Raw genomic sequence first — 13,179 nt, 5'->3', positions numbered from 1 at the left:
GCTTTTTCATAAGAATTGAACTATTCCTTATATTCATGAAGTTTTTTAAATGTTTTTTTAAATGACAGGTTTCTAGATGCTTTCTTTTAATTATTTAATTATTTTTAATTATTAGATTTATTACATTGCATATTGTTTTTATTATTGTTGTGAGCCACCCCAAGTCTGTGGAGAGGGACGGCATACAAATCTAATAAATAATAATAAGTTGTTAGACTAGATCAAACCAGCAAGTTAAAACCTCTACAGGAAAAATCCTCCGTTTTTTGGGGACAAGTGGATTGCCCCACCAAGAACCTGGTTTTTTTTAGAATTGGACATGTTCAGATTAAAGAGGGTTTTTTCTCTCTCTTTCTCTCCTTTTCTCTTTCACTCAAGGAAAGGTTCTATCTATGGAGGAAAAGCCACAAAAACCAACATTTTAGATAAGTAAGTGGATGGGGAAGAAAGCAGGTGGCAAAACTTTGTTGCTTGAAAGCTTTAAGTTTTCATTTGCTGAACTTGTTTATAAATATAGGCTTTCTTTAATATCATTTTGGCATGGATTTGCACCTGACATATAAATGGCACCACCTTATTGTTGGGAAACTATACTGTTAGTTTGGAGCTGTTTGTAAGAAGGGGTAAAAAAAAAATAATCCAAGTTAGTAGCTTCAGTTATGCAGCTGAAACCCTGAAAAAAAACCACCCACCCTTTTTTTTTGCAAATTAGGGACAAACATGTTGACTTTTTGACTTCCTTCCCATAAAAACCTTTATTTGTGTATAATTAATATAATATAAATATAGTGACTATAATGCTAATATAACACTAATATCTGTATATACTATTAATTTAATTTTCTTTGATTTTCTTCTGTACTTACTATTGTATTTTCTTTATTTAAATGGAAAATTAATAAAATATTTAAAAGAGGGAAAAAAACCCTTTGCTTCAGATTTTTTTTAAAATTTTAGTTTCAGGCATTTATCTTACCTCCTATCCTTACCTGACCTCTGACTGATCTTATAAAATTACTATCCATAGAAGTTCATATCTACAGGTGGTCTTTGACTTATGACTGGTCACTTAGAAACCATTTGAAGTTATGGCTAACCCCCACCCCCCCCAAACCCCAAACCAAAATTTACATCCTGGTGTCCATGGCCATCTGGGTGAATTTTGAGTACTAGGCAATACGGCTGAATTTAGGGGCATTTGCAACATTCTGACCACGTTTACAACGGTTTAATTGAAAACCAGAGCATGAACCCATGGTCTTTCGAGACCGAAACATGCCAATGCAATTGAAAACCATTTCTGGTTTTTGGCAAAACTGTGCCCAGAGCAAAACCACTTAACCACCATCACCAAAAAGGTCATAAAGTCAGATTGTTTACATGATTGACGCATTTTGTGACTGTTATAACAAACGGCTGTAATGGACGGGCTCCATTACAGTTGTTTGTTGAGAATACCTGCGCAGGTACAAAGACAAAGTTATAAAGTTCTAGGTTTATACCCTGAGTTTGTTACTTTAGTGTCGCCGCCGAAATTTGAAATCAATGTCGTGCGTCGGGTGGGCCGTCCCAATCACGATACGGTCCTCAATCGAGGAAGGAAGTTCTTTCTCGGGGTCGACCAGCTCCATGTCGAAGAGAGTGAGCATCAGGATAGTGAATATTTTCATTTCGCTGACCGCAAAAAAGCGTCCAGGACACATCGTGGGTCCACCCCCGAAAGGCATGATATGAGTTCTCAACTTTTTGCCATTTTTGAAGAATTCTTTTTTCTTGCCCTCGGGGCAGAAGAAGCGGTTGTACTGGAAGGTTTCGGGCTCAGAGTAGATTTCCGGGTCCATGTGGAGACCCAGGAAAGGGAAGAGAAGAAGGTGGTCGCCTTTCCGAAGATCATATTCTTTTCCATCGTCCATCTGGAGGTTGAGGTCCTCCATCACGCTCCTAAACACGAAAGAACCCGCTTTCAAGCGGAGAACTTCTTCCACCGCACTGTCAAGCAAGGGAGTCTTGACGGCCTGTAACGAGAGATTCATTGGGTCCTCTTCTTGACCGGTCTCCTTTAGGACTTGATCTATCTCTGCTCTTATTGCCTTCATGGCTTCCGGATGTTTCAAAAGATAGGCTAGTAACCAGAAAGTCACCGGACCCGTGTTGGCTTGAGAAGCCCATAAGAAAAGGAGCTGGACTTGAGTCCTCATCTTCTCATTCATCCCAGCGTCAGCCAGTTGTTGATCCTGATCCGCCAGCCAGATGCTAATGTCCCCCCTCTTGTCTATCTTTTCAACAGACAGGAGATCCCAGAAGTAGTTCCTCAGACTCTGGATCTTCTTCTTGGTTTCGGAATTCATGGTGTTGATTATCATTTCCGGGAAAAACTCATCAAATTTTTGGAAGTCTTCAAAGAGCTTATCGTAGGGTTTACAACTCCTCTCCTTGGTGTCTTCTTTGCTGTTGTTGACCTCTAACTCTGGCACAGTACCAAACAGCGCCAGGAAAGCAGCTTGGAAGATGGCTTTGTAGCTGAAATGCCAGAGTCTCTCCTGACGCCACTTCTTATCTTCGGTTGATTCAAGCAAGATTTCCTTCAGATTCTGCAGGAAAGTTTGGTTGAGGGCAAGTAGACTCTTCCCTCGGAGATACTTCTTGCTGCCATCTTCCCCAATCTTATGATGGGTGGTGGATGGTTGGAAATTGAACACTTTCGAGACGACGTTGGACGCGAAGACTCCAAAATCCAGCTTGCTTTTTGATTTCTTGAAGAGAAACCCATACGTGTGAGGATCCATCAGAACATGGATATATTGGCCTGCAACCAAGATGGTGAAGATATCTCCATGTTTCTTCCTCATCCGTTCCAAAAGCGGGAGAGGTTGTTTGCCAAAACTCAACCCATGACCTAACCATGGAATCAAACCTTTGTCCAAGGGTGGTTCTTTCGGTCTTTTCTGGCGAAACACTCCGATCATGTAGAGTCCACCCAAGAGGAGGGAAAGGAGAGTGGCTAGGAGAGCACACAAAGCTGTCTCCCACAACTTCATCACTGGTAGGTGAGGAACAAGCTTTGGAAAGATCAACTGATCTGGCTCACAGGGCAACTGGTATTTATAACCCATCCAGTCATATGCCAGCTCCGCATGGGACTGCCTAATTCCATCTGTGAGGTAACTCAAGCCCTTGTGGTTTTCCTGTCATTGAAGTTGCAAGCAGCATTCCAGACTGCCTCGGTTGCTTCTAGTCCACTGGCATCCAGGTGTTTTGGTGTCCTTGAAATTTGAGTATCAAAGTGGACAAAAGCAGAAAAGGGGCGATCTGGACCTAGAAATTCTAGAGTTGAAGGTCTTCCCTTGGCAAGTTCTCAAATCATCTCAGGATATCGTAACTCAATTCTGGAGAATGCCAGCTGTAGGGCAATGTTTCTCAACCTCAGCTGCATTAAGATCCTATCATTTTGAAAAAGTTGCGAAATACCGCTCTGGGATCCAGACTCTGCTGTATGATTTCATTCACACCATTTTTTCTTTTTTTCTTTTTTACTGGACCAGGGTCAGAAAATTTTGTTCCTGTTAGGCTGAGATTAGCAAGACTCAACTGGTTTCCACCTTTTAAAAGTTTGGGACGTTTTGAACGTAGTTCTGCATAATTATGGCTGGAAGCATGCACCTAAAGGATTAGTTTGTTACTCAGTTAATAAACTTGGGTTTTCCCAGGGATAGTGTATGGCCGTGGGAATTGGACCCTAAAGAAGGGCTGAGCACCAAATAACAGAGTTGGAAGGGACCTTAGAGGTCTTCTCCAGCCCCCGTGTCCTATCCAACAGTTATTTCTTTATTTATTGGATTTCTATGCCGCCTCTCTCAGAGGACTCAGGGTGGCTCACAGCACACAATACACAGCATACAATATCTTGAATCCAATTAATTAATTAAAAATATTTAAAAAAAACCAAAGCATAAAAAACAACCATCCCATTCATTCCACATTCTCTTGACACATTCATTAGAATAGAATAGAATAGAATAGAATTTTTATTGGCCAAGTGTGATTGGACACACAAGGAATTTGTCTTGGTGCATATGCTCTCAGCGTACATAAAATAAAATATACATTTGTCAAGAATCATGTGGTACAACACTTAATGATTGTCATAGGGGTCAAATAAGCAATGAAGAAGCAATATTAATAAAAATCTTAGGATATAAGCAACAAGTTACAGTCATACAGTCAACTTGGGAGGAAATGGGTGATAGGAATGATGAGAAAAACTAGTAGAATAGAAGTGCAGATTTAGCAGAAAGTCTGACAGTGTTGAGGGAATTATTTGTTTAGCGGAGTGATGGCGTTCGGAAAAAAACTGGTCTTGTGTCTCATTGTCTTGGTGTGCAGTGCTCTGTAGCGACGCTTTGAGGGTAGGAGTTGAAACAATTTGTGTCCAGGATGTGAGGGGTCAGTAAATATTTTCCCCGCCCTCTTTTTGACTCTGCAGTATACAGGTTCTCAATGGAAGGCAGGTTGGCAGCAATTGTTTTTTCTGCAGTTCTGATTCTCCTCTGAAGTCTGTGTCGGTCCTGTTGGGTGGCAGCACCAAACCAGACAGTTATAGAGGTGCAAATGACAGACTCAATGACTCCTCTGTAGATCTGTATCAGCAGCTCCTTGGGCAGTTTGAGTTTCCTGAGCTGGCGCAGAAAGAACATTCTTTGTTGTGCTTTTTTGATGATGTTTTTGATGTTAGGTGACCATTTTAGGGCTTGAGATATGATAGAACCTAGAAATTTGAAGGTCTCTACTGTTGATACTGTGTTGCCTAGTATTGTGAGAGGTGGAAGGGTAGAAGGGTTTCTCCTAAAGTCTACCACCATTTATACAGTTTTGAGTGAGTTCAGTTCTAGATTGTTCTGGTCACACCACCAGGCATGGGGCCATTAGACAGAGGACAAGATCTAATGGCCCCATGCCTGGCACATAAATGAGTCTTCAAACTCTTACGGAAGGTGAGGAGGGTGGGCGCCATATGAATCTCCAGGGGGAGTTGATTCCAGAGGGCTGGGACCACCACAAAGAAGACTCTCCCCCTAGGCCCCGTCAAACGACATTACCTAGTTGACAGGATCTGGAGAAGGCCACCACGTGGCATTGCTTAGCTGATGGGATCTGGAGAAGGCCAACTCTGTGGGGTCTGACCAGTTGCTGGGATTCATGTGGCAAAAGACGGTCTTGGAAATATTTTGGTCCCATGCCATGTAGGGCTTTATAGATCATAACCAACACTTTGAATTGAGTCTGGAGACCAATTGGCAGCCAATGCAGTCTGTGGAGTGTTGGAGAGATAGGCACATGCCTGGGCAAGCCCATGACTGCTCACGCAGCTGCATTTTGCACAATTTGTAGAATCCCTTCATTTTTGCCGGTGCTGCTTTGAATCCCGGCGAGGGGAGCCTCAGGGGAATCCCAGCACTTCGTCTGGCAACGGAAGTCCGGAGGCGGGGATTCCCAAAGTCGCAAGGCAAAAGGGGTGACTTTTGGGATGGGGTTGTACGCATTATTTGCTTTTACATTGATTCCTATGGGGAAAATTGCTTCGTCTTACGAACTTTTCATCTTACGAACCTGGTCACGGAATGAAGGTCGTAAGATGAGGTATCACTGCATACATATTTACAGTTGTAATTCATAATTACTTCATGTGATTGCTAAGTTGAGCAGTTTGCTTCACTCCTTTCTATTTTCTATGTGTTTTCCTACTTCTCCCGTTGCTCAATTGCTTCCAAGTCTGATCCAGTCAACCCTCTTCTACCCACTCAATACTTTTTCTTCTTGACACCCAGTTATTTATTTATGTTCTCCTCCTTCTAAATCTCATCTTATCTCAAGCCCATCCTTCTTTGACTAATTGGTATGTTTCCAGCTGCTGGAATCTGGGCAATTTATTAAAGAGAAAGAAAGAGAGGGGGAAAGGGAGAAGGAGAGGGAGAGGGAGAAAATAAAGGGGGGGGGAAGAGAGAAAGACATGGAAAAAGGAGAGAGAAAAAGGAAGAGAGGGAGAAAGTAGGAGGAGAGAGAGAGAAAGCAAGAGAATGAGGAAAACGGATGGGTGGAAAAGAGAGAATAAGAGACAGAGAGAGAAAGTGCTAAAATGTGCACGTCTGTCATGATACGAACCAGTAAGGAAGGTAAGTGGAACCTAAGACTGTTCTGTTCTCTTTTTGATCTGATCAAGTAATCGATTAATCTCTTGTATTAATTTTGTTTTATTCTGTTCTGTTCTATTCTATTCTACTCTACTCTACTCTACTCTACTCTACTCTACTCTACTCTACTCTACTCTACTCTACTCTACTCTACTCTACTCTACTCTACTCCTGTTCTGTTGTCCAGAAGTGGCGGGTGCTCTAACACTGGAGGTTTTTAAGAATAGTCTGAACAACTGTTTGTCTGAAATGGTATAGAGGACTTGAGCAGGGGGTTGGGATAGAAGATCTCCAAGGTCCCTTCCAATTCTCTTATTATATAATGGTGTCATATCATGGAGGGCAATGAGAGTTACTTACTTACTTACTTACTTACTTACTTACTTACTTACTTACTTACTTACTTACTTACTTACTTACTTACTTACTTACTTATATTTCTGTGCCGCACAACTCCATAGGGATTCAGGGCGTCTCACAACAAAAACGAACATGAATTGGTATAAAAACATTTCTGACGGTCTCAAAATGGGTGAACAGTGCGGTCAGCTGGTAAGGAAAGCAAGTAGAATGCTTGGCTGCATAGCTAGAGGTATAACAAGCAGGAAGAGGGAGATTGTGATCCCCGCTGTATAGAGCGCTGGTGAGACCACATTTGGAATAATAATGTGTCCAGTTCTGGAGACCTTATCTACAAAAAGATGTTGATCAAATTGAATGGGTCCAAACACGGGCTACAAAACTGGTGGTAGGTCTTAAACATAAAACATATCAGGAAAGAATGAACTCAATCTGTATAGTCCTGGAGGACAGAAGGGAAAGGGGGGACATGATCGAAACATTTAAATATGTTAAACGGTTAAATAAGGTTCAGGAGAGAAGTGTTTTTAATAGGAAAGTGAACACAAGAACAAGGGGGCACAATCTGAGGTTAGTTGGGGGAAAGATTAGAAGTAACGTGAGAAAATATTATTTTATTGAAAGAGTATATGCCGCCCCGAGTTTTCGGAGAGGGGCGGCATATAAATCCAATAAATGAATGAAATGAATGAATGAGTAGTAAATGCTTGGAACAAACTTCCAGCGGACGTGGTCGGTAAATCCACAGTAACTGAATTTAAACATGCCTGGGATAAACATAGATCCATCCTAAGATAAAATACTGGAAATAGTATAAGGGCAGACTAGATGGGCCATGAGGTCTTTTTCTGTTGTCAATCTTCTATGTTTCTATGTTTCTATCCATACATTCAGGGGCTGACCTCGCTAGTCATCCCCCTCCAAAGTCAATGGCCCCAGGACTGTCAGAAAAGCCAGGTCTTTATGGCTTTATGGAAGACAAATAAAGTGGGGGGTAGTACGGCTCTCAAGAGGTAGCTGATTCCAGAAAGTCGGGGACACCACAGAAAAGGCTCTCCCCCCATGGACCCACCAACAGACACTGTTTAGCTGACGGTTCCCGAAAAAGACCAGCCCTGTGGGCTCTTACCGGTCGCTGAGAGGTATGTGGTAAAAAGCGGTGTTGAAGATACTCTGGCCCTGAGCCATGTAGAGCTTTATTTTTCTTTTTCTTTTAATGTTTTCTTTTTGTTTTTATTACATAAAGATATATATCTATTTACAGATCATTGCCCATTTTGGGTATACTATACATTTTTAATAGTTTTTAATTTTATAGCACATAGGTAGAAACAAACAATGGGAAAAGAGTGAGCTTATGTCAATCTCAGTTGATATGTGTTAGTGATAAAAAGGGAGGGGGGAAGAGATTTGCATGATTAACCATATAGAATAGAATAGAATAGAATTTTTATTGGCCAAGTGTGATTGGACACACAAGGAATTTGTCTTGGTGCAGATGCTCTCAGCGTACATAAAATAAAATATACATTTGTCAAGAATCATGTGGTACGACACTTAATGATTGTCATAGGGGTCAAACAAGCAATGAAGAAGCAATATTAATAAAAATCTTAGGATACAAGCAACAAGTTACAGTCATACAGTCAACATGGGAGGAAAAGGGTGATAGGAATGATGAGAAAAACTAGTAGAATAGAAGTGCAGATTTAGTAGAAAGTCTGACAGTGTTGAGGGAATTATTTGTTTAGCAGAGTGATGGCGTTCAGAAAAAAACTGTTCTTGTGTCTAGTTGTCTTGGTGTGCAGGGCTCTGTAGCGACGTTTTGAGGGTAGGAGTTGAAACTATTTGTGTCCAGGATGTGAGGGGTCAGTAAATATTTTCCCCGCCCTCTTTTTGGCGAGATACTCAATTAATTCAGTACAAGTGTGGTCTAAGGCTTACAGTTCTTCTGTCCTATATCTTTTTGGATCCATTGTTGGGGGAAAGATCAAAGCAACATGAGAAAATATTATTTTACTGAAAGAGTAGTAGATCCTTGGAACAAACTTCCAGCAGACGTGGTAGATAAATCCACAGTAACTGAATTTAAACATGCCTGGGATAAACATATATCCATCCTAAGATAAAATACAGAAAATAGTATAAGGGCAGACTAGATGGACCATGGGGTCTTTTTCTGCCGTCAGACTTCTATGTTTCTATGTTTCTATGTTTATAACCAATTCTCCCATTTTTTAGTTGATTCAATTTCTTTAGTTCCCTTAATATCTCTGGTCATCTCATCTAATTCCACACGTCTATATATTTTTTCTATGATTTGGGCTTCTGAGGGTATATTTTTACTTTTCCAAGTCTGGGCATAAGCTATTCTAGTGGAAGTAATTATGTGCATAATTAGATATAGTACACGTCTAGGATATTTGCCCCCCCAGATGCCGAGTAAAAATCCCTCTGGGGTAAATTCCATTTCCTTTTCAGTAATTTCAATTAGCCAGGTATATATAGTCTTCCACATCCATTGTACTTTGGGGCATGTCCATCACATGTGGTAAACGGAACCTGTTACTTTACTATATTTCCAACATGTTGGAGCAGAACTTGGAAACATTTTGGCGATTCTAGAGGGAGAGAGGTGCCATCTGTAAAATATTTTGTAGAAGTTCTCCTTATAAGCCACCGATAGGGTTATTTTGCTGGTAATAGAGTGTTCCCTCGATTTTCGCGGGGGATGCCTTCTGGGACCACCCGCGAAAATTGAATTTCCGTGAAGTAGAGATGCGGAAGTAAATACACCATTTTTGGCTATGGACAGTATCACAAGCCTTCCCTTAACACTTTAAACCCCTAAATTACCATTTCCCACTCCCTTAACAACTATTTACTCACCATTATTACTGGTACTTGTTCTGTCTGGGTTCCCCCAGACCTCAACACCAACTGGAAAAAACAGCCAGACACTCTGGTAAAAGCCAAAAGTAGTTTATAACTGGAAAAAATAAGCACAGAGGAAAACCTGTTCTTCCCAACAGACAGGATATAATACGGTACAGCAGGGTCCTGATGTCCAGACAATACAGCAAGCTTCTTGCTGGCACCCCCCCCCCCCAAGGTTTCAATAGTCAAAGGCACAAACCAGGATTCCAAGACGCCAAAGTTCACAGTCAAGTCCCACGACTCTCAAAGATAAAACTCCACAAGCCAGGAAGGGTGGGTCTGCCTTCTAGCCTTTCCCAAGAGCACCACACCCAAACCCAGCTGCTGCCACTTTAATGCTGAAAGTATTTAGCCAATTGACTCCGTCTCTGATTAGCTCTTCGTTGTCGCAGATCAATTATGGCTTGTGCACTTTCCTCTAAGGAATCCAGGCTGCTTGCTGAGGAGAGCTCCCCCTGGTGGGACTCTGGCTGTCCTCCCTCTTCTTCAGCCTGGGATTCCTCCTCGTCTGTCTGCACCTCCTGTTCCTCAGCCTCTCCCTCTGAGCTGGAAACCGACAGAAGGTCAGCCGTTCCCGGAGGGGCCTCAGACGGAACCACAACAGTACTCACCATTGAATAAGACACTTAGTGATCCTGATATTTATAAACATTATTATTTATTAACAATAATTATTTTTTTGTGATAACAACGCTGATTGCCTGAGATTTCAGCCAATCAGCAATGGCAGATGAAAGTTTGGCGTATGACGTCATCGGGCGGGAAAAATCATGTTATAGAAAAAAAACACAAAGTATTTTTTAATTAATATTTTTTTAAAAACCGTGGTACAGGCTATTCACGAAGTTCGAACCCGCGAAAATCGAGGGAACACTGTATTCCAAATTTTCTCCCATTCTGCTAAGTGGATGCTTCGGCCTATGTTTTTGGCCCATGCTAACATTGGTTCTTTTACTATTTCTTCCGGATTATCATTTTCCAATAGGTAATTATATATTTTTGTTATATTTTTTTATCTGGACCCAAGAGAATTTTGTCTAATGTGTTAAAGGATTGTTCTATACCTACTCCATTTATATCTTTAGTGTATCTAGATCTGATTTGGGTGTAGGTCCACCAGTCCATGTTAATGTTTTGAATTTCCAATCCTTCTCTAGATTTTATTCGTCCGTCCGGGTGTAGTATATCCTTGTACGTTAAGGATTTTGTCGGGTCGATTAAATTGGGGTATATAATAGCCTCCATCGTTGAAAGCCGAAGGGTGATTTTTATATAATACTTCCTTTTGATTTTCTGCCATGACCTTAATAGGGATTTTCTTATTAAGTGTTTATTAAAAGTGCTTGATATTTTGTTATTGTCCTTCCACAAATGGGCATGCCACCCCGTTTGCAGATCATGGCCTTCTAATGTTAATGTTCTTTTATTTGCTAGTTGAATCCAATCTTTTATCCAAATCATAGAAGCCGCTACATAATAATGTCTAAAGTCTGGGAGTCCTAATCCACCTCTTCTTTTATTATCTTGAGTATATTTTAACCTGATTCTGGGTTTAGTTTTTTGCCATATAAATTTTGAGATAATGTTAAGTTCTCTGAAAAAGTTTGTGTCTAAGTAAATGGGAGCTGTCTGAAATAGGTATAAATACTTTGGAAGGATATTCTGTGATTCTTTCTAGGAAAGATAGTTGAAGATTTCCCCGTTTTTCTAAATTTTTCTTTGTCTCTAAGGTTGTCGTAATTGTCTTTTTTAATCGATGACACTTTATTTGTTAAATTTAAGCCCAAATATTTAATATTTTTTGTAACTTGCAACTTTAAAAAATTTGTAGTCATAATTTTAGTTTTTGGTTTATTTATTTTTAATCCCGAGAACTCCCCAAATTTTTCTATTCCCCTAAGTATTTTCAATCCAGATTCTGTTGGGTCTTCAAGGAAAAATACCATATCGTCAGCATATGACTGAGTTTTATACTCCTGGTCTTTAATTCTAATACCTTGTATCTCCTTGTTTAAAGCCATGTAGGGCTTTAAAGGTAATAACCGACACCTTGAATTGTGACCAGAGACCGACAGGAAGCCAATGCACCTTGTGAAGAATTGATATGGTGTGGGTGTATCTGGGAGGACCCTCCACAGCGCGCTGAGCTGCATTGTAGACCAACTGTAGCCTCCGAACACTCTTCAGGGGTAGCCCCATTGCAGTAATCCAACCCGGAGGTGATTAGGACATGAGTAATGATTGGATTACAGCAGGATAAAAATCTGAGGAAGGTATAGGTATTAATATGAATAGTTCAGAATAAGTAGGTCTAACTCATCCCTGACCGCCTAACCACAAGTTCTCTCTTATTTGCGTTCACGTTATGATCCAATTCACGGTTGGAAGCAGGAAGAAGTTGAGAATAACTGTTGTTTGTTTGTTAGTTTGTTTAATTTCATTCATTTCATTTCATTTTATTGGATTTATATGCCGCCCCTCTCCGCAAACTTGGGGCGGCTAACAGGAAAAATAAACAATATACAGTAATAATCCAATACTAAAGGCGAATTAAAAACCCCTTAATATAAAAGACCAAACATACATACAAACATACCATACATACAATTGTAAAGGCCTAGGGGGAGAAGGAATCTTAATTCCCCCATGCCTGGTGGCAGAGGTGGGTTTTAAGTAGCTTACGAAAGGCAAGGAGGGTGGGGGCAATTCTAATCTCTGGGGGGAGTTGGTTCCAGAGGGCCAGGGCCGCCACAGAGAAGGCTCTTCCCCTGGGTCCCGCCAAGCGGCATTGTTTAGTTGACAGGACCCGGAGAAGACCCACTCTGTGGGACCTAACTGGTCACTGGGATTCGTGCGGCAGAAGACGGTCCCTGAGATAATCTGGTCCGGTGCCATGAAGGGCTTTATAGGTCATAACCACCACTTTGAATTGTGACCGGAAACTGATCGGCAACCAATGCAGACTGCGGAGTGTTGGTGTAACATGGGCATACCTAGGGAAGCCCATGATTGCTCTCGCAGCTGCATTCTGCATGATCTGACGTTTCCGAACACTCTTCAAAGGTAGCCCCATGTAGAGAGAGTTACAGTAGTCGAACCTCGAGGTGATGAGGGCATGAGTGACTGTGAGCAATGACTCCCTGTCCAAATAGGGCCGCAACTGGTGCACCAGGCGAACCTGGGCGAACGCCCCCCTCGCCACAGCTGAAAGATGGTTCTCTAATGTGAGCTGTGGATCGAGGAGGACACCCAAGTTGCGAACCCTCTCTGAGGGGGTCAGTGATTCTCCCCCCAGGGTAATGGATGGACAGATGGAATTGTCCTTGGGAGGCAAGACCCACAGCCACTCCGTCTTGTCTGGGTTGAGTTTGATCTGGGTTAATTTCTATGTTGCCCAATCCCGAAGGACTCAGGGCGTCTCACAAGAAAATATAAAAATACAGTTAACAAGTTAAGAACAAGTTAAGAAGTCCAATATAAATTAAAACAATAACCCCAGTGAAAACTCACAACTCAGCAATCCAATCAACACAACATACCATCCAATAGAATTTGGCCAAGAAAGATGTACAATTCATGACCCCCAGGCCTGCCGGCAAAGCCAGGTCTTCGTAGCCTTTCGGAAGGCCAACAGTGTGGGAGAAGTATGGACATTGGGGGTGAGTTGGTTCCATAGAGTCGGGGCAGCCACAGA

General features: G+C 41.5%; 1 protein-coding gene across 1 annotated transcript; it reads right to left on the bottom strand.

Moving 5' to 3' along the window:
* Positions 1-1,517: 1,517 nt before the first annotated feature.
* Positions 1,518-3,038, bottom strand: LOC139176004 (7-alpha-hydroxycholest-4-en-3-one 12-alpha-hydroxylase-like). The gene has a single exon (XM_070767479.1). The coding sequence runs from the start codon at positions 3,036-3,038 to the stop codon at positions 1,518-1,520; it is 1,521 nt and encodes a 506-aa protein (XP_070623580.1).
* Positions 3,039-13,179: the final 10,141 nt, after the last annotated feature.

This window comes from Erythrolamprus reginae, chromosome Z (genome assembly GCF_031021105.1).
Source record: "Erythrolamprus reginae isolate rEryReg1 chromosome Z, rEryReg1.hap1, whole genome shotgun sequence".
Lineage (NCBI taxonomy): Eukaryota > Metazoa > Chordata > Lepidosauria > Squamata > Dipsadidae > Erythrolamprus > Erythrolamprus reginae.
Note: the sequence above shows the minus strand (reverse complement) of the source record. Positions and strands in the feature narration are given on the sequence as shown.